General features: G+C 38.7%; 1 protein-coding gene across 1 annotated transcript in view; it reads right to left on the reverse strand.

The window, feature by feature from the left end:
- pik3cb (phosphatidylinositol-4,5-bisphosphate 3-kinase, catalytic subunit beta) overlaps positions 1 to 22396 on the reverse strand; it is a 48112-nt gene extending 25716 nt beyond the window's left edge. Inside the window, exons 1-4 of the mRNA XM_022673160.2 lie at positions 22172 to 22396; positions 4079 to 4146; positions 3730 to 3913; positions 767 to 995 (exon numbers count right to left, since the gene is read on the reverse strand). Of these exons, the coding sequence (XP_022528881.1) occupies positions 767 to 995; positions 3730 to 3879 (379 nt within the window). The 5' untranslated portion in view covers positions 3880 to 3913; positions 4079 to 4146; positions 22172 to 22396. The remainder of the gene's footprint in view (positions 1 to 766; positions 996 to 3729; positions 3914 to 4078; positions 4147 to 22171) is intronic.
- Positions 22397 to 22765: the final 369 nt, after the last annotated feature.

The raw sequence follows: 22765 nt of genomic DNA on the forward strand, positions 1-22765 counted from the left end.
TAAATAATCAGCATGTCACGTTCCAATCCCTTTAAGAGGTGTACTCTGACTTAGTGGATTGGCATTTTACCGGTGCAGCTTTTATGCGCTTCTTAGCAGAAAAAACTGACCTGAACAATCAAGCTGTGAAGGTCTGTTTTGTCTTTTTTTTTACCGCAATTTTTTTGTCCCATGATTTGCTGTTCGATAAGTTAGCATTTAGTCACAAGCCTAACTGGCCTACCATATTTTTTGCACTAAAAGGTGCACTAGATTATAAGGCGCATTTTAAGAGAGACTATAAAGTACTTATTCAGCAGTTTTCACCGCTTGCTGGTGGTGGTGGGGGGGGGTACCTAACTAAGTTAAGTAAAGCTAAGCTACGTAAACAAAACTGTAAAAAAAAGCCTATCTTTTAAAGTCAAATGAGCACTGGATGTTAATCTACACAGATTTCTCTCCTGAAAACTGATTATTTGAAGGTGTAAAGCGCTTCTGTTTATTTACAGTAAGCTTAGATTCCTGAATTTTCGTTAGCATTAGCGGCAAACCACTCCAGCAGTGCTATCCGAGGTTAGGAGCAGACTACAGGCAAAAAAAAAAAAAAAAAAACACAAACCTGCACAAGCAGTGCATGGATACATGACTAGTTCTAGATTCAGATCTCCACACTGATTGGTGAAAAAAGTGCTATTAGGGACCTTGAAGTGGTTCTAAATTAAATTACGTTCTGGCATACTTTTACAGTTGTTTTGTTTTGTGTGTTTGTGTGTACAAACTGCCTTACCCTTCCCAATTAGCACTCCAATCTTTGATTCGAGCAGGCGTTCGGCACGTCCGCAGTCGCGAGCAATGAGTTTGAGGACAGGTAGAAAAGGCCGGACATCACATAGCCTCCTGCTTTCATCCTCCAGTTCTTCATGGACTGCCGCCTGGTTCACACACTCAAAGATGTGGTCATCAATCGCCCCCAGCAAAGAAAACAGGGGGTAATCCTGTGCCTGCTTCCACAATATCTGCACAAACAAAAACACAAACATAGTTAAAAAACACTGACAGTGCACCTTCTGTTACTCCTTGGATTAATTTAAAGTGACAGAACTAATCATCGAACATCAATTAGGCCCATAACCATAACTTCATTTTAATAATCATTTTAAAGCCCATTTTAAATGGGCTTACAGGTCTCACCACTGGGTGAACCAAGTTAAGCTAAGTTAAGTCAACAAAACTGTATACTAAGGAACCCTGAGTGTTCCGGTAAGCCAGGGCGACATTAGCTGGCTGTTTGTCCTATGTAGCATGTTTTAACAAATTAAACACGCAGACTACAGTGCGATGCAGTGCTAATGCTGCTCCAGCAGTGCTGTCTGGGGTTAGCAGCAGGGTGCATGCAAATTATACTTGCCTCTGAACAGCCAAAGAGCTAGCACTAAAATTACAATCAATAAAACAATCAAACAAATAAGTGTATTAAGCTCTTAGTCTGCATCAGGTTAGTGGTACTAAATTTCTTTACTAGGGGTGTGACGAGACGCTCATCTCATCTGATGAAACACGATTTAGGGTTCACAAGAATGAGACAAGATTTAAACAATATATTTTATATGATTGTGAGTTTTAATCAAATAATCAAATATTTTGTAAGTAATCATCTTGGAATGGATGACAATCAATTTTTACTCTGATTATGAATTATGTATGATGTATGTTTGATCAAATGCTGTAAAATACAGAACAGTTTGTAAGTATGGCAGCGGGTTCTACCATAAACCCAATAACTTCTCTCCTATATGTTCTCACATATGTTCTCCCCCCCCAGTAAGAGGGCTATCCTCCTTGAGGGTTCTATACAGAACTTGCAACCTATGGCCGAATCTCTATGGGTATGTGTTTTTGTTACCTGTGCACTGTCTCACAGGACACATTTAACACCTGACGTGGCACATGATCTTGTGACAGCCCTCATCTTTACTCTGCTATCCCCATGAAGCTTGTTAATTTGGTAAGTTTTACAGCAGCTTTGGGTAAGTTTTAGTCATCTGACGCTGAGGGAAATCAAGCACAACAATTCTACAGCTGTGCATAAGGTCACGCACCAGTGCAGAACCCTTGCGTAATGCTTATCATTTCACAATGTATGCAACACATATGCATCTCAAGGGGAAATCAGGTTCTGTTTGTCTTGCATTGGAATAAAAGCTACATATGTCTGTGTGAATATACAGTGTGAAAGACCACAGAAGCAGTAAAACTGTATATTATCCACATTATTATTATTATTAGTTTGGCAGCTAATCCACAGTTTACATTCATGACATGACCTGTACTTGTCCCAGTCTATTTTGTGTAGATATGGAGACAGGTCTTATGTGCTTGTTTTCAGGGCTGCATACAATCAAATCCTCTTCATGGCTGATGATCCAACTTCTAGAGTAAAGTAGAGGCTGAAGTTAAGGGGGTAAAAACTCCCAGCTAAAGCACTAGCGATCAGCAGGAATGCTGGAGGAGCCAGTGAATACTTCAGATAGAAAAAAAAAAGTAGAGAAGCAGGAATTCCGTGAACGTGTTTCAGCAGGAACGTGACGCTGCAGGAGTATGTAGAGCACCTGTGTGCCATGCTGCTTTCACTTTTTAGTTCAGCTAATCCACAGTGGTTGCCATGTCAGATCATTACTCCCCTCTACTTTTTCTTTTGCTCGCGCACAGTTTAGGTGAAGGTCAAATACAACTCTAAAGTCACATTTGGAAATATGAAAATTCTATAGGGTTAATACTGCCATCAGCCAAACACACACAGGACTGGCAGTCCTGGCAGTCAGAAATGCTGCACCCTTTGAGAGTCTCACACACTTACAGCATTCCAACTACATAGTTTACATTTCTGTGCTTTAGACAAGACCTAGGCTGAGACCAGGTTAAGCTTTCGATACGATACATCAATAAAGTAATTAGTGCTTGGTGGTATTCCGGTTCATCCAGTATTCCGGAGGGGAAATTAAAACCGGTAGGTATTTTTCACATACCGCCATAGCGCTAAAGCCACTGCAGATCACAGTGTAAAATAGCACCTCCAAAGAAACAGTAGCCAGTGAGCATAACAAGCTAATACACAAGAGTAATAGTAGCTCAGCTCTGTAGAGTCAAACGCTCCCTCATTCCTGGAGAGAAATGAGAACAGCACTTTATCTGAGGAGCTCCTGCTGCTGTTTCTCACTGTATGAGTGTTTTTCATCCAAGTAAAACAGAAAAAAACAACAGCAAACAGCAACTATTCACTCAGACAAGAGACAGATAGAATTGCACAATCAATCTACAGCTCAGCTGAAGTTCCTCTCCTACCCCAGACGTGCCCAGAATCGGTCCTGGGTACAGAATCATTTATTAAACAGATGTGATAAAACTTCCTAAATCTCAAGGGCAGTAACTATAGCCCTATTAAATCTATTAAATCTGTAGCATGAAGGATAGTTTTAATGCACACTGAACTGATTTTTTTTTTTTGTTAATTGGAGATAGAAGGGAACTGTGGCTGATTTGTTTGCACCAGCAGTGGCAAAAAGGTATCCAAAAGGAATTGGGGAGAAATGTTGTCTGTAATTCATAGAATAAAACAACGTTTATTTTACTCAAACATACCTATAAATAGCAAAAACTGATTCTGAAACTGAAGTGGTTTCTTAATTTTTTCCAGAGATGTATACATATATGTATGTGTGTGTGTGAGCAACAGTAATACAGTCCTCTTACCTGTTTGATCTGTTGGATGGTGCTCTCTCGGGGAACATCCATCTGAATGTAGACTCCTGTGGGCAACAGGAAATCTACAGCGACCTGGTCGTCTCCATCCAGCCCTGGATCCGACCACACGTCCAGCTGATCCGTCATGGCGGGAGGCATGGCAGAGAGCCCCCCACAGCCCAACCATGGGACCCTCAACACAACATAAATTTCATAATTACTACATGACCAAATTACAAAGACTCATCACTCAGCAGATAGTGATGTCCTAAATTATCCTTAAAATTGAAGATTGACATATGAAGAAAATTTTATTTTTTCCCCAAACATTGACTATTATGGAGGTCACTTTACACACCTGCTATATGTAGAAGTTATCTGCTAGTCAGCTCCATGATGATGGTGGGAGTAGAGGGAGCGCTGCATCTAAAACAGAAAAACATTTCAAATATGAGTGAAGCTCACGTCCACATCAAATTATACTCAGATTTATTCTGTGGATTTTGAACACTGAACACCTTCCAGCAAAAAGTGCCTCCCAGTAGAGGATATGTCTTATTAACACTTACATATAGCTAAACAGTACATGTCCTGCAGAAACGGCAAGTGTGACTGCAGGTCAGCGGTGTTATGAAACAGGTGCTTGCTAATGTCAGGTTCACACTAATACACAACTTTTTAAATCATCAGTAGTTGTGCTAAATCCTTCAGTTGTTTAGATTTCACACCACACAACTGTTTGGCAACACAAGGTCACAAATTACACGTTTTCTTGCTGTGGGAAAACACATTTATCGCGAGAAAACACCTGAACTAAACGCACAGGAACTAGCAATGCTATTCTACAGAATCTCTCTAGAGGAGGCTATGCACTTGCAGTGAGTCCAACGTGAATAGGTAAAATCAGAATTTATAAATGTCTGATCAGTTTCATACTGAAATATGTACTTATGTTCTCAACACAGAACTATATCAAATGTTTCAGCACCGCAGACAAAGGTTGTTTTATCAAACAAACTTTAATATTAGACAAATATAACTTGAAAAATAATGCAAAAAAAAAACATTTTAAATGACAATTTTATTTATTAAAGGAAAAAAAAAATCCAAACCAATCTAGCTCTGTGTGAAAAACTGTTTGCCCCCTAAATCTAATAACATGGTTGTGTCACCCTTGATATTAACAACTGCAATAAAGCTTTACTGATCACTGGCAACAAGTCTAAAAGGAATGTTGGTTCACTCATCCTTATAGAATTGTTTTAATTCAGACACAACAGAGGATTTTCCAGCATAAACAACATGTTTAAGATCATCCACAGCATCTCAACCAGACTTTGACTAGGTCACTTAAAGCCATTCAGAGGTGAATTTGTTTGTGTGATTTGGGTCATTGTCCTGCTGCAGAAGCCAAGCACACCTCAGCTTGAGGTCACGAACAGATGGGCAGATATTCTCCTTCAGAATTCATGGTTTCATCAATTACAGCAAGTTGTCCAGACTCTGAAGCAGCAAAGCAGCCCCAGACCATCACACTACCACCACCATGTTTTACCTTCAGTATGATGTTCTTTTTCTAAAATTATGTATTAGTTTTACGCCTTCCAAAAAAGTTCCACTTTTGTCACGCCTGATTGGACCGGTATTCATGATACTCAGATCAGATTTAGGGCCAAATTAACCTGATCAGTTTGTCTGTAGCAGTGTATATCTTGCTCACATAGACTCATATGACCTCACACACACACACTTATGAGCAGACTTTCTCTCAGATTTCCAGCAGGACGGGTCGAGACCTGCAGAGGAATTCAGAGATACTAGAGGCAGAGACAGCGAGGGACAGAGCAGCAGGATGGGACAGAGTTGGAGGGGCTGGGAAGCGATAAGAGACAGAGGAGCAGAGTAAGTGGTGCTGAGGCAAGAAAGACTTAACAGACTGATGCTCTTTCGATCACACCAACAATCGTAAAACACAAACCTCAGTGCACAGCTTACTTAACACCCTAACAATCAGAGCATATTTAGGCCACACCCACACTGTGAGAGAAAACAAGTAGACTTGGTTTCACTTTCATTACGAATTTTTTCACAATTATTTTTTAACTGATTATACCATCAGGCCAAAAAGCTGCTGTGTAGTGGGATGCATAGAAAATGAGATCAGTTTTTCATAAAAAAAAACTGAGCTAAAAAAAAGTTTCCAAAAGTGGAATAAAGCTATGAACAGACAGGAGGTTTGGGAACTTTATGGGATCTTGACAGAGTATCCAAAACTGTGTTAGTTAGCCAATGTATTTGAGTTCAGTGTTTACATTACATTAATGTTCTCCAAATATCTCCATATATCCAGGATTAAAGTAAAATAAATGATACTGGACAGATATAATCTGTCTCCAGTAGATATATAATGGGAAATGGAATGGGTGATATGGCACGATATTTTAGGGTATAATCTCGTTCACGATATTAAAAAAATGTGACAATATTATCGTGTACGATACTTGTGAGACTTGTGAGTCCTAATGAGTGGGTTGGGTAATTGGTTGTGTAAATTGGGGAGAAAATGGGATTAAAAAAAAGAAAAGAAGTATAATATAAGCCAATATTAACCAATATTTGCAGAGACATTGCAGATGAAAAGACAGTTTAGAGAAGAGTTTTTCTTATTACACATATGGGGGTGGGAGGAGCTGCCTGTCATACTGTTATACCTGTGGTAGCTTTACTTTCGAAAGATGTTGCACTACCCACACTTACATACAGTCATTGTTCTGATTAGCTCAGATACACACAAACACACTCACACCTTTTGTTCAGCTTTCCAAGCAGTCAGACAGTCATAGCGGTCATAGCTGAGGGTTTCACATTATTGTTCCCTCTGGTGCACCCCCACCCAACCCAGCCAGAGCAACACAGAGAGAGACTGGCCCATGCAAGCAGCAGCAGCACAGCACAGCACTCTCTGGCACCAACTCTTCCTATAAAAGGTCAATAGAAAATATGTGGTGGTTTAGACCATTTACAACCATTTAGAACCATGTAGAAGCAACCCCCTCAGCCATCCCAGCGACCCACTCAGCCAGCCACTCACCCACCCACACTCTCACACATTCATCCACTCACTCACTTTCCTACCCACTCACTAAATAACTCATCCACACACTCAACCACTCAAACAATCACTTGCTCACTCACCCACTAGCTTACTCACTCACGTCTGTTGACAATGTAGGGTGGTACAGTGTTCTTGTTCTAGATAACAGTTATTAGTATGTTCTCCTCTCATTAGCTATATGGTGGTAAGGAAAAACACAAAAAAATGTTTTGCTGTTTTTACACAAACACACACACACACAAAGCGTTCTCACATGACCAAGAGAATCACTCTATTCACAGCTCTGACCACCCCCCGCACCACCATGCAGTATGAGAGAGAAAGAGAGAGAGAGAGAGTTTGTGTGTGTGTGTGTGTGAGAGAGAGAGAGAGGGAGAGAGAGAGAGAGTGTGAGTGTGTGAGGGAGAGAGCAAGTGTGTGTGTGTGTGTGTGTGTGTGTGTGTGAGAGAGAGAGAGAGGGTATTTGTTCTGAGAGAATGAGGAGCATAAAAATAGCTCAGAGCTCAGAAACGGAGGATATCTGCTTTAAACACACCCCACACACACACACACACACACAGTTCGAGTTAAATTGGTCAGTTACTGATGACTGGATGTCTGTAATTAGAAGTTTATATTAGTTTGTTCTGATATAAATTTACAATGCTACTATACCACATGAAAGTTGGTCACTCCTAGTACTCATACAAGTGACACTGACAGCTTAGCTAAATCTGCAAGACATCCTGTTGTCACATGCATTGCCTTTCATGGCAGGTAGTGCTGGGCGGTACGGCCAAAAATGCACATTACAATATTTTTCAAGATTCTGGCGGTTTCACGGTATATCACAGTTTTATTATTATTATTTTTAATTATTATTTTTTTGCACGACTGGGCTTTATAGGTTTGTGAGTTACTGTACTGTTAGGAGTACATATCATATAAAACACTAAGGCTTTAAATTAAGGCTTTGATTACTATGGGGTTTACTTTGTTCCACAAATCAGACTTTGTAATCAGAAAAATAGCTAAAGAATGTAAACAATAGACCTTAAAAATAGATACGCTAACAAAAATCAGTTAACAAATACATTCAAATCATCCTTCGAGCTTCAGTATTAATATAATATTAAAAGGGCTGTAGTTACTGCTGTGTTTTACTGGGATAAAAACACTCATACAGTAGAAACGGCAGCAGGAGCTGCTCTGATTTCTCTGCAGGACGGAGTTGGACCAACGATTGACTCTTCTCTGAAGGTTTTGTTACGCACAGCGCTCTGCGGTGCCCTCTAGCTGTATGGCGGTATGAGAGAATCATTTCGGTTCTAGTTCACCCCGCAGTATACCGAACGAACCAGTATACCACCCAGCACTATTGGCAGGGCTTCAAACTGCCATTTATCAGTAGGATAAAAAGGTTTTCCCAGGAATGTTTCCACCAATGAATTAAGTTATACCCAAGTATGCTTTACAATTTACACATTTTACACACAACCATTCATACTCAGCACTCATCCACACACTGCTGCCAAACGCACACAGTGACCCACGTGGACACAGGGAGAACATTGGAAACTCCACCCAGATAGGGATCTGAACCCAAGACCCCAGTGCTGGGAGGCGAACGTTCTAAATCACTAAGCCACAAGCGACAAGGTTCTTCCTATTACAGAGGTGGGCAAATGTAGTGTTAAGATTCTTGCCCAAGGACTCTTATTGGTGTAGCACAGCATAGTCACAAAAACCTGGAATTGAACCCCAGTCTTCCACAGGGGAGCTCTTTGCCAGACGGTGATGTTATCCACTGCACCACACCAACCTGAGACGACATTACCAACTCATTCGCATTAATAGGTTCTCTTTCATAGAAAAAGCATATTTTTGTCCATATAGTGTATGATATGATGTCAACAATGCAATTATGGTGCCTATTGCCAAGTAATCACAACAGGCAGGACAGGGTGTAGCTGGTAAAACTGCATTTGTGCCAGACCAGGGTTCAATTACTCAGCTGCACAAGCACCACAAAAACTACACCAATAAGGATTAGGGCTGGCCCGAATAGCGTTTTATGAGCTCCGGATATTCGGCACTGATTCGAAGCGAATATTCGAATATTCGTTTTTTAAAAAAGAGGTAAAAAAATAAAATAAAAAAAAGCAAATCACGGCCCCTTTAATCCACTGAAAAATGTTCAATTTGCTCTGACCGACGAGACATATTCACCCCGGATTTTTGGTGTTTTTATCCCCCATATTTTTGTGTTTTCACCCCATATTTTTTCTGTGTTTTTAGCCCATATTTCTTTGTGTTTTCATCCCGGAATTTCTGCTGCCCCACACGCGGCTTATCCGCTGCGTAAGCAGGCTAGGAGGCTGCTGCACGGTTTCTCCGCTGCGCAAGCCAGCCCAGTAAATTGCTGTTTGTGTTTTCACACTTAGGCTATTTGCTTAAAAAAACAAACAAAAAAAACGTTTGTTCAGGAAGTATTTTATATTCTTAAACATTGTTAATTATATTAGAGGACAGTCATTGTAAACTGTACTTGGTCTATTTCGGTTAAAGGATTGTGCAGGGCATATTACTGATTTTGTATTTTTGCACTTGGGCTATAAGCTCAATATTAAATATTTCGTTTGTTTAGAAATTATTTTATATTTTTAAACCATGTTAAATTATATTAGAGTAGAGGAAAGTCATTGTTAATGACGTTATTGTACTTGGTCTATTTCGGTTTAAGCATTGTGCAGGGCATAGCCGTATTACTGATTTTGTATTTTTGCACTTGGGCTATAAGCTCAATATTAAATATTTCGTTTGCTTAGAAATTATTTTATATTTTTAAACCATTTTAAATTATATTAGATAAGAGGAAATTCGTTCAGACATCATTTTTGTAGGCCAGGCTTTTGTAACCGATTTAGCCCCTACTGTTGCCACATTACCCCTTACGTTTTATTATATAAATCAGTTTCGAAGAGCCTGCATTTTTTTTTATCATGTATAATAGAGGTCTGCACGAGACTGATTTTTAAACCCACTCTTCCACGCTCCCGCGTTTCTGTCTCGTTACCGCTCCGCAAAAAAATTGCTTCTTTTAATCCCGCGCCCGCCCGCCACATACACATTTCTGCCGCTCCCGCCCCACGTTCCTAATATAAATTAAATAAACTACATTTAATGCTTCAAATTTACTTATATATTTATTAAAACAGCAGCGCTGAATAGTGTGGTCCCGTTCCTTACCCCAGTCCAAACACCATCGGTGTGTGCGTGTGTGTGTCGGTCCATCCTGCGCGTTGAGAGTTTTCTTTAGGTTTTTTTTTTTTTTTACAATTATTACAGTTTTCTTAACTATTTATTAATTTGCTCCCGCATCGTCTGGATTAAACTCCCGCTCCAGCCAATAACAGTTCAGTTCTGTCCCGCGCAAGATATTCTGACGGGACCCGCGAAAACAGAAGTGGTTAGAGTGAGGTGGAACTCTGGAAAGGAGAAAAAAAACGAATATCCGAATACCAAAATTAAAAACCGAATACCTACTCAACGAACGAATATCCGAATACCCGAATATTCGGGTCCAGCCCTAATAAGGATACGGTCGAATGTCAGCTCAGACTTGCTTTCTGGCCAATCTAGATCGTATCCAGATTGATTTCTGATTGTCTGAACTGCAAAAAAAAAAGCAAAAACAACATTAGCAGTGGACAAATTTGCAGGATCTACAGGCCCAGCTGCAACATTTGTAGGCAAATGTGCTTAAGGTTACTATGCAGAACCAGTATACCTCCATCCTCAACCAATCTCATTTTGTATCCAGACTAGAGGTTTAACAACAGGGTACTAGAGCATCCTTTCAGTTTTACAGTCTTACTTTACAGTCTTCCCCAATAAACGTATCCGTTCACTCTAATACTATAATTACATAGATATATCCTCATTACATTCACACTTATACAGTTTCATTCCATTGCCATTACTATTTTTTTTCCATCAATGACTGTCTAATAATAACTGATAAAAAAAACACTGCTGTCAGTGAACCTGGTTATCGCTTAAGCCAGGCAGACACTGTGCGATTTTTTTAATCGGATGCGTTCTGGAGAGCTCAAACAGCACGTTTGAATCGTTTGTCGTGTATGAACAACGCCTGCGATTCATCTGCACACACTGTACGGTCCGACTGACCTGCTGCGACGGGGGAGCTTACACTGCACGTCTAAACGCAGCCCGTAGGCGGAGCTTTCTTTGCGTACAAACTCTCGCTTCAACACAACGCCTTGCAAAAGAAAGCACTTAGCTTTGCTTATTTGTGCCCTGTTGTGCGCTGAAAGTCCACGGAAGAGACGTACATGGACTCGCAGGTGGCTGAGGCGACGTGGACTCTACGGGTTGTCCGTTTTACAGGAGAGCGCATAGAAAAATGACTGCGCGTCAGGCTGCGAAAGAAACACCAGCAGCTTAAATAAAATAAAATAATTGTATTTTTTATTCTGTTTATTGTTTATGTAAAAACTGGTTTTGCAACACTGAATATTAAACAAGCAATCGGTTATTCACACTGGATAGGGACCCTCATTTACAGTGCCGCTGAGCATTAACAGTTTAAAAGGGATTAATAATATATATAAAAAATAGGAATAAAAACTGACATTTATTATAGACGAATAAAATATATACGTAAAAAAGGAAAAATAGGACCTTAAAAAAAGATCATAAAAATTGACATAAAAGGGAAAAAATTATATCTTATGAAGATATATATTTAATGATTTGATTAATAAAAGAAGAAAAATAATTTAAATGAATAAATAAAAAATATAAAATATAAACTCATTAAAAATTCGTTTAAAATAACCCAGGCTTTCTGCAGAATAATCAAAGTTTCAGTTAGTTTCAGTTTCAAATCATGAAAACAGCTCACCAAAACCTCAAACTATACTTTATATTTGACTATATTTACTTACAGGTCCTTTAATTGTACTTACAGGCCCTTACTTATTTTTATTCAACTGAACTGAGTTCCTGTAGCCTCGCGCTGAATTCAGCTCCGCGCTGCGAAAGAGAGCGAGAGAGAGGCGCAGCGCATTTTGTCTGATTTATCTTGATTAATTATCAGTACATTTATTAGCTTTAGTAAGTTTAATAGCACTAATTTTACTACACTTCTCCGACCTTATTTATTAAAACGTTTATTTTAGAAGACAGAGGTTATTATGCGGGCAATGCCGCTCGCAATGCCACGCGCTGCGCTAAGCTGGCTTTGCGTGGCTAATATTCTGGAGCACTGGACGAGATTTTAATTAATAAATTAACATATTTATAATTTTAATAAATTTGCCCTGGCGAAAAGAAACGAATTATAAAATATAGCTTTATATTTCTGTGCATGTTTTAAGTTTTATATAATTGACGGGCAGCACCAGAGGCTGACAATGTGCTTTATTTTTCAGATATAATAGCAAAGTGAAATAAAATAAATTTATGTTTGCAATTTTCTCTTTTAATTTTTCTTTTCAAAAACTCCAGCTATTGACTGAGAATAAGCATCTGTTGAAATTCTTAAACAGCAGAATGCCTGTGTCTGCTATATTAAGCTATAAGTCTGTGTACCGAACATAAATATAAATCCTTATAACTGACAGAAATAAATATGACTAATAATTATTTATAGTTACTGTGCAGATTTTTGGGAAAACAGGTCGTGACGTTAAGAAATCGCCCGCAAAACAGCTCACACTGTGAGACAAGCGACCAAAATTTCTGGCATGTCAGAAATCCCTGGTCGCGTCCGACTGCTCATTCGCAGCTCCTATGGGCAATTAATCGGACATCGCTTCCCCTCTCACACTGCACGACAAACGACGCACGATCAAGCTAAAATTCGGCCCGATCATGAAATTCAGTCGCATCCGACCAGATCGGGCTTAAAATCGGGCTAAAATCGCACAGTGTCCGCCTGGCTTTAGTTAACCTGATGAAGTTCAAGTAAGAAGTCTGCCTTGTGTAAACACAAGCACGTGCTGCAACACAGAAGTCCAGTACAGATAGTACTACATATGCATCTCTATTGTTATGCTGTACTGTCAGTGTTGTGCTGAATGTCCTCTACCCTTAAGCAATGTTCTCATTAATGTTTATTTACAAACATAAACAACAGAAACAACATTCACACAAAGCAATCCAGACTGTTCTCTTACCTCATTCCCCAATGGTGGAACAAATTACCGGTACCTTCTACCACCAGAAAAGGAGAATCTCTCACTACCTTTAAGAAACACCTGAAGACAGAGCTCTTCAAAGAGCACTTACTCTCTTAACACCTTTAACTAACTAACTACTTCTAACCTCTTTTCCTTATTCCCCTCCTTTCCTCCTCTATCCCACTATTTTCTTCGTCTCCTTTAGGCCCTGTCTAAAGATGTTTTTCTATGTCCTCTATTGATAAATGTACATCATTACTTGAAAGTTGCTTTGGATAAAAGCGTCTGCCAAATATAATGTAATGTAATGTAATATAATATCTGCGCCCATACTGCCGAATGAGATGCATGTACCCAAAGAGGAAACCAATTGCAGCAGAGAGTCAGAATTCAGTACAACACTGGTACTGGCTGAACACATGCCAACATGCAAAAAGAAGCATTACATCTTATCTAAGCATACACATTCATGTTTAATGGTTACAAATCGGATACGTTTACGATTGATGCACACAACCAAAAGTGACTGAAGTCTGATGTCCAAAGAACAAATTTGACACAGCCCTAAAAATCTGTCACACTACGGAAAAATCTGATTTAAGTCTTTTCAGTCAGGTAATATGAATGGAACTTTTTATTTTTCCCTATTTACCATATTTTTCGTGCTACAAGGTGCACTTAAAATCCTTTGATTCATCGATTTGGAGTTCGGATGAAGTTTCTCCAGCACAAAGGCTGAAGCCCTATTAGCATTAGCTGCTAATAGCAGCGTTACCTCTTTTGCCATTCAGAGGTGAGTATATCAGACTGTAATCTTTGTGTTTACTGTGTTAAAACAAGCTACACGGGACAAACTGCTAGCTGATAGCACTCTGGGTTCCTCAGTGTACAGCTGTCAGGCAGCATGTACTAGTGCTAAGCCCTGCTAACTTTGCTAAAATATTGAAAATCTAAGCGCTTTACTCACCCAAAAAAAAAAAAAAAAAAAAAAACATTTTCAGGAGAAAAATCTGTGTAGAACATCCATCACTCATATAAATTACAGTTTTGTTTATATAGGCTCCCCCACAGCAAGACCTGCTGAATTAAAAGGGAAACACGGGGTCACCTTTGTTCCTAACTATTGTCGCTTAAAATGCACCTTAAATTGGTGCGCCTTTTGTCTAAAAATAGACCAGAAATATAGACGCCTAATAATAGTGCGCCTTATAGACCGCAAAATATGGTAACACCTGTCAAAATAACTATTTTTGTTTTGACGATATTCTGACAAAATAAAGAAATGGCAAAAAAGATATTGTTGCCTTTGTTGGATGATTTAAAAAATGTATACATTGTATACAAAAATCATACATTGGAATTGAAAAAAAAAAATAGAGACGACATGCCTACTTATTCACTGTCTTTCATAAGAAAGGCATAATTTATATATATATAAGTCCATATATTGTATATGTCAATAATGTAATTATGGCATCTGGCCTGGACATGTAGTTGGCAAAACTGTATTTGTGCAAAACCAGGCTCCAACTATCCAGCTGGACAAGCACCACAAAAACTACACCAATAAGATTATGGTTAGAATTCCAACCCAGACTGATTTTTTGGCAAATTTAGATTGTGTCCACATTGATTTATGATAGTCTGAAAAGCAAAAAAATCAGATTTTTGGTACATTCAAAAGTATCTCTTTGTGAAGATACATCCCAGTCTAGATGTTTTGCTGCTCAATCAGATTGAAAAGCATCTTTTAATCACTCACAACACAACAAAAAACAACCTCATCAAAACTAGCATGGCTAAAGTGCAGGGAGTCCAACAGCACGTCTAGAAAGTTACCAAAACCTACATTTTTCCAGCTTTGCTCATGAATATTCATACATGCAAACAGCATGCAAATATCTCTCCTCTGATTGGCTAGGAGCACTGCGACGCCCCTCCACCGCTCTGCCGCTCACTGCCTCCCACATCCTAACTGATGAGCGGTGATGTTGCGTCGCTTCAGCTCCGCCTCTGGGAGTTTCTCGAGCCAAGGTGGGCTGGTCTGTGAGTTTCTGCCTACGTAGGCAGAAAGATAATTCAAAATTCACCCGTTTTTCGGAGGGGGGGAGGGGGGATTTCTTTGCTTAGCTCCTGCAGACAATGGGGGCTGCAAAACAGTTTAATGTGCAGGTGTACACATTCAACTCGGAGAGACCTACTGTATTCCACAAAAAACAAGAAAAATCGGATTTTCGCGGAAGGTGACCTTTAAAGACACTGATCTAAGTAGATATGAAATATAGAAATATAGAAATTCAGTTTTGAGAGACAACTGCAGGCCTCAAGATTTGGCAGCTAATCGAGCAAAAGAGCCAGAAGGAAGGTTAAGGCCTTGATCAGCTGACTAACTGAATATTAGAATGTATATACAGTACTATCAGTGATATCAGTTCTATATTAAGAGACTTGTACTGAATCTGGCTCCAACTCTTTCAGACACAGCTGAAACTTGGTTCTGCATAGAGACAGACAGTCTGAGGTCAGGCAAGGTCATAAGAGCTGTTTGGTGCCAGGTCAGCAAAAATGACTCCAGCAGGCGAGTCTCAACTGAGCTTATTATTCAATACTATGTGTTATTGCTGGGCGTTATCACCAAAAATGCATATCACTGTACTTTTCAATGTTCTGACGGTTTCATGGTATATTGCGGTATTTTTGTTATTAATTTTTCATTATTATTTTTTGCATGACTGGGCTTTAATATAGGTTTGTGAGTTTCTGCACTGTTAAGAGTACATATAATATAAAACACTAAGGCTTTAAATTAAGACTTATTAGTATTGGGTTTACTTTAACCAACAAAATTACACAATATATGTAGAAATCAGACTTTATTAGCAGAAAAATAGCTAATGAATGTAAACAATAGGCGTTAAAAATAGATACGCTAACAAATTTAACACGGCTCCCTTTACAAAACTATATATTTTAATAAACAGTTTCATAAACACTATAAACAAACCTAAAATACTCAATGTTTAAGTATTCAAAGAGATATTTCTCAAAAGTTCTATTGCACAAGTTAGATACAAGTTTAATATCAACTTACTATGTTATTATTGAAGAGATTAGAGGCATTACAGTATTTAAATTCCCTTCTTTCTCCAGTTAACAAATTAATTCAAATCATCCTTCAAGCTGCAGTATTAATATATTTAAAAGGACTGTAGTTACTGCTCTGTTTTACTGGGATAAAAAAACTCATACAGTAGAAACAGCAGCAGGAGGAGTTCTGATTTCTCTGCAGGACGGCGCTAGACCAGCGTTTAACTCTCTTTTTTGACGGTTCTGTTTACGCACGGCACTCCGCAGCACCCTCTAGCGGTGTGGCGGTATGAAAGAAATGCATACCAGTTTAAGTTCACCCCGCGGTATACCAAATGAACCGGTATACCGAATGAACCGCTATACCGCCCAGCACTACCATGTGTTTTGATTCAACATTTTGATAAATAAATAACTATGCATATATACACACACACACATTTTTTTTTTTGACATAACACCTCAAACAAGACCGTAGAAAAGCGTTATGCTGCAGTTTTACTTCCTTCTGTTCTATAGAAGTAAGGCCAAAAATATTCGCCATATCAAATTTGCAACCAGAGTCTGCACAGTAGAGACCAGAGGTGTAGCCAGACTCTGTGTCCAAACCTTAAACTGTCACTGATGTAGCACTACTGGGTAGCCAATGCTCTTAGAGGCAAGTACAGCAACCCAGAACTGACACATCAGCCAATAGACGCCTGTGCTGACCAACAACGCACTACGAGTGACAAGGGAAGAGAGCGCGATCTACCCATTCAGAGAAAGCAAGACCAATTGTGCTCTCTCTGGGACTTTGGCTGCTGATGGCTGAAAGAATGATCCAGTATTCGAACCAGTGACCCGCCTTAGTCAGCTGGACCACCCAGAGCCTTATGTCTAAAGGCAGCCTATTCTTAATCATTTGTGTAAAATCACCCTTGCATTGATCTTCATCCTGGAGACTACTATATTGCCTTGATTAAAGGACCTCAGTGTCCTAGAGTATGAATATGGGATTAATAGTTTAGAGATGAATTTCGGTCAGCATGCACTGCTTGGTATGTTGACACCAGAATTTTGAACTTTACCCTAGAAGCAACAGGCAGCCAATGCTGCAACAGCAATTCTGGTGTAATATGTTCCTTCATTTTGGTCCCAGTTAACACCCAAGCAGCCTCATTCTGGACTAACTGATGTCGTGTCATAGGTCCATGACTAAGCCACAAATAAAGAATCACAGTAAATCAAGACATGATGATACAAAAGCATGGATAATTTTCTCTAAAGCCTAACATCTTTAATCTATACTTCTCAATTAAGGAGAACATGATTGTGCCAGCTTCCTTAAAAAAATACAATAAAAAATAAGTCAAAAAAAGACTACTTATCTACAAGACCAGCGAGCTAAGCTGCTGCTTAACGTCACTGGGAACACGTTGAGGTCACAAAATCAGCACCTTTGTTTTCTCCGCATTTAGCTTAAGGAAATTATGGGTTATCCAATCCTTAATAATGAAAACTTTCCAGTCTACTGAAAGCATCTCTGTTTACAGAGAGATAAAGCTGTGTATCATCAGCATAAATGTGATAAGATACTTAAAAATGACTAATCAAATTTACCTGGGGAATCATATACACTCAATGACAAATAACTCAAAATGCAGTTATGTCTCAGGCAGATATGTAAATGATTACAGGTGTGGCATGATTATGGCAGTCGATCGCCCCTAGTAGTAAAACGAGGAACATGTCAGATGTGTGCTGGAAATCCAATGGCTACGTGTTGCATCTCATGCCAGGGCTTCCAACCTGAGCTTATTAGTTAAGAAATCCAGTCCGTCCTAACACTTGCATGTCTGCCCAAGCCCAATCTAACCCACCCCATAAACTGTCTTTGTGAGCCCAAGCAAGATTTAAACCCAACATTTTTTTTAGTAAGTAAAGCCTTAAAACTGAGTTTTGCAAAACATTTTCAGTCTGTTTGAATGAGCAAAATCTGTTCAGAACGATGTTAATTAACATTGCAACAGAGGGGGAAAAAAGACCTATTTAAGAAAAAGGTTTACTAAGAACCGTTCTCCCCGTCTACTCTAATATAATTATCAATGTCTAAGAATATAAAACACTTTCTGAACAAACTATTTTTAAAGCATATAGCCTACCTGCAAAACACAAAACAACAACAATAAAGCTATGCACTGCACACTCATTAAACTGAAATAGACCAAGAAAAATAACATAATTTACAATTGCTTTTTGTCTACTCTAATATAATTAATAATGTTTTAGAATCTAAAATACCTAAGGAACAAACTATATTTTTTATTTTAAGTATACACAACCTATGAGCTAGACACAAAAACAGCAATAAGGCTATGCACCATCTTTTTTCTGTGTATATACACAGAAATATACACTTAATGAAGAAATATACACGTAGTGAGTATATATTCAAAACGAAATAGGACCCAGAATTGACCCTGGTGGAACCCCCAGAGGAAATATCATAATGTGAAAACTTAAAATATATTTTCTATTTGATAAATATGACACAAACCAATCTAAAGCCTTCCTTTATATTCAAATTTATTCACAGAACCAATTAAAATATTCTAATTAACAGTGTAAAAAATTAAAATTATATATAATAACACCAGACCAGACATAACATCAGCAACCAATCAAGAACTCATCTCCAAAACCTGATAAAAACTTCTCAAATAATACTACTGTCCTCAAGCACAACAAAAAAGTTTCAAGCAATTCAGACAAAACAAGCATTTAAACAATTCAGAGTGTATGCTCGTTTGTTGGCATGCGGTCGTAAGGTGTTCCGCCAAGGCTCGATGATGTCATGTCTGAACTGGCCCAGGCTCATGTACAGCCTGGGTTCAGGTGTATCTCAACAGCATGTTTTCTCTTAATTTGAAGGTGGTCGTTTAACGTTTACTCCTAAAATTGAGAGAAATCATTCTTTAAAATAAAATCAGGATTTTATAATGATCCAATAACATTACTGATGGAACAATTACTCCTAACATTGGGGGGAAACTTTGAAGATGAGACAACAAGACACCCTTCCACTTACATTACTGTGGGAACACTTTCCTAACATTTGTGGAACTATTTAAAAGGTCATAACATTTTTCTTTAACATTTTTGTGGAAAGATTTTCTATTGCGGTTTCTACAAGAACGATTTTTCTTAACATTGGGAATCCTCTCAAAGTATTAACAAGATGTTTTTAAAACTTTCCATAAACCTTACTGTTGGAATGCTTAATCCTAACATTGGGGGGATGTTGAAGACAGGACAAGACAACATTGTGGAAATACTTTTTCCTAACATTTGTGGAACTTTTATAGAGGTCATGAAACACAATTTTTAGAATGTTCAATTATCATTATTGTTGAAGTGTTTCCTCTAAACTTTTGCTCATCAAACATTTTTAGAACATTTAATTGACATTAATGTGTGAGATTTTTTTCCTAACATTGGGGGAACTTGACAACACCCCAATCATCACCCCAAAGTTCAGTTTGGCATCATTGTTGAAATATTTGCTTCTAATATTGAGAGATATTTTAAGAAAGTCGTGAAATGTTTCTAGAACGTTTCATTAACACTCATGTGGTAGTGTTTGCTTCCAACATTGGTGGACCTTTCAGTGAAATTACTTAAATGTTTTAAGAACATTTATGTTAAAGTTATTGCAGGAAAAACTTTTGAGAGGGCCATGAAACATTTTAGAATGTTCCATCAATGTTACTACTCAAACCTTTTTTTCCCCCAACATTGGGGACCTTTTAAGGCCATGAAATGTAGAATGTTTCATTAATGTTATTGAGGTAATATTTTCTCCAAACATTCAAGGGGGGCTCTAAAGACAAGGCAACACTCCATTGACATTATTGTGTTTTTCTTTTTCCTAACACTGCGAAAACTGTAAAGAAGGTCATGAAACATATTTAACTCTGTATTAACATTACTGTTGAAATGTTGTCTTGTTGACTCTGAGGGCAACACAACAAACAATATCCATTCACATTACTGTTGGAACATTTTCTCCTTACATTTGGTGAACTTTTTAGAAGGTCAGAAAACTTTTTTAAGCAGAAGGTGCCATTTACTCTTCTTTTCCATTAACATGCATGTGGGAGCATTTTCTGCTTACACTGGGGGACCTTTTAATGATTCCATTAAAGGGACATTTTAATAAAATCATGATAATAATAATAATAATAATAATAATAATAATAATAATAATATATATATATTTAGAATGTTCCTTTAACCTTATTGGGGTTAATTGAACATTCAAACATATTCATTTCTGTAGGAAACATTTGCTCTTAGCACTGGGAGAACTTCAAGGAAGGTCAAGGAACATGTCTAGAATGTTTCATTAACATTCATTTAGAACATTTCTGCTATAGTTACTGTAGGGACATTTGAGTCTAACACTTTTAAGGAGTTTATGAAACATTTCTGAAACGTTTTCCCTCCTAACATTGGGAGAACGTATAGATAAGGTTAGTCAAAGTTGTGGGAAGGTAAACATTTTTAGAATGTTACATTAACTTTCATTTATCCATATCTGTTGTAGATACTATAGGAACATTTGCTTCTAACACTTAAGAAGGCTATGAAACATTTTTTTAAAGTTTTCTGTCCTAACACTGGGAGCACTGTTAAGGAGGCCATAAAACATTTGTAGAAGGTTCCATTTTCATTTCTGTGGGAAACATTTGCTCTTAACACTGGGAGAACTTGTAGGAAGGTCATGAAACGTTTCTAAAATGTTCCATTAACATTCATTTAGAACATTTCTGTTATGGTTACTGAAGAAACATTTCCTTCTAACACTTTTAAGAAAGCTATGAAACATTTTTAGAACTTTTTCTCTCCTAACATTGGAATAACATTTAGATAAGGTTAGTCAAAGTTGTGAGAAGGTTAATGTTTTTAAAATGTCACATTAACATTCATTTGGAACATTTCTGGTATAGTTACTATAGGAAACATTTGCTCTTAACACTGGGAGAACTTTTAGGGAGGTCATGAAACGTTTCTAGAACGTTCCATTAAAGTTCATTTAGAACATTTCTGTTATAGTTACTGAAGGAACATTTGCTTTTAACATTTTTAAAAAGATGTTTTCTCACCTAACATTGGGAGAATGTTTAAGAAAGCCATGAAACATTTTAGAAGGTTCCATTTTCATTTTTGCAGGAAACATTTGCTCTTAACACTGGGAGAACTTTTAGGAAGGTCATGAAACAATTCTAGAATGTTCCATTAAAGTTCATTTAGAACATCTCTGTTATAGTAATTGTAGGAACATTTGCTTCACTTTAAAGGAGGCTATGAAAAAAATGTTTTTAAGTTTTCTTTCCTAACATTGGGGGAACGTTTAGATAAGGTTATTCAAAGTTGTGGAAAGGTTCCTTGTTTAGCTGTAGCTTGGCTGGGTCCGCCCAAACAGCAGCACAGTCTGAACAGCAGGCCTGTCTCCGTCTTTTGTTTGTTTGTTTGTTTGGGTTTGTTTTGGTCAGATTCAGCAGAGCACGATAACTGACGCTAACCTGTCTGTGTGTGTTTTTGACGCCATTGGGTCACGCAGGCCAAACGTGAGCCTTTAAACACAGGTTGCCGTACAGGAGGCTGGACTGGAGCAAGAGAGGGGAGTACTAATGTAATGCTGTGGAGGATTAAAAGTAGTAATAAGAATAATAGAGGCACGAGGGTCGTGCGTGCCTGTGTTTGAGCTCGCGAGACACGCGCGAGGAAGCTCGTGAGGGGCTTTAGTGACATCACTGATGTGTAACAATGTATCAAACTGTAACAGTTCAAATGTTTCAAATGTTTCAAACGTTTACTTCAACTTCAAACTCTGCAGCGGTCGGGCTGAATCGTTCCACCTTAAAAACAAACACCATCCATTTAAGGTAGAACGCTTCAGCAGCTCGCGCACAGACAGCCTGAGTTCTAAAGTTAGTAGGTTAGTTTCGTCTCGTGAACTTTTATAAACGAGCTAACTAACTACAGTGTTGAATACAGACAGAGCCGCGCACGCGCTCACCTCTCGCCGACTCCAGCCGCTCTCTCTCGCGCAGTCCAGTGCCACCTTAAAGCACGCGGAAATACACAGGCCGCGGTCCGCGTACAGCCGAAACTCCGATATAAAATCCCCCAGAAACCGGCAGAGGCTCGGTAACCTGGCGCGCGCCGTCTCCCACCGCGCGAGCTCGTCCCCCGGGGGCGCAGGTGAGGGGGCTCCGCTGCTCCGCTTCCTGTTTGTTCGGAGGGCTGAGGCTGAGAGCAGAGCCGGGTTATGGAGAGACTGTTCACTCCGTATCACCCCCTGTTACACAGCACACAATCACCACCAGCCGATAGAGGGAGCCCGCGAGGGAGCCCGCAATGAACCGGAGTGAATGGAGCCAAACAGCTTAAACTTATAATAACACTTAGAGTAAACTTTTTGTCGATCATTTTCTTTTAATAAAAAAATAATAGATTTTTTAAAAAGCAGCCAGGTTTTAAATCGTACACACGTATAAAAAGGTACGATATTAGGACTTTCATAATTGTACCCTCAAAGGTATAATATTGGTCTTCTTTACAGGGTCAGATGTGTTCCCTCCTAAGCACAAAGTCTTTCCTAACAGCAGAA

The sequence above is a fragment of the Astyanax mexicanus genome, chromosome 4 (assembly GCF_023375975.1).
Source record: "Astyanax mexicanus isolate ESR-SI-001 chromosome 4, AstMex3_surface, whole genome shotgun sequence".
Taxonomy (NCBI): domain Eukaryota; kingdom Metazoa; phylum Chordata; class Actinopteri; order Characiformes; family Acestrorhamphidae; genus Astyanax; species Astyanax mexicanus.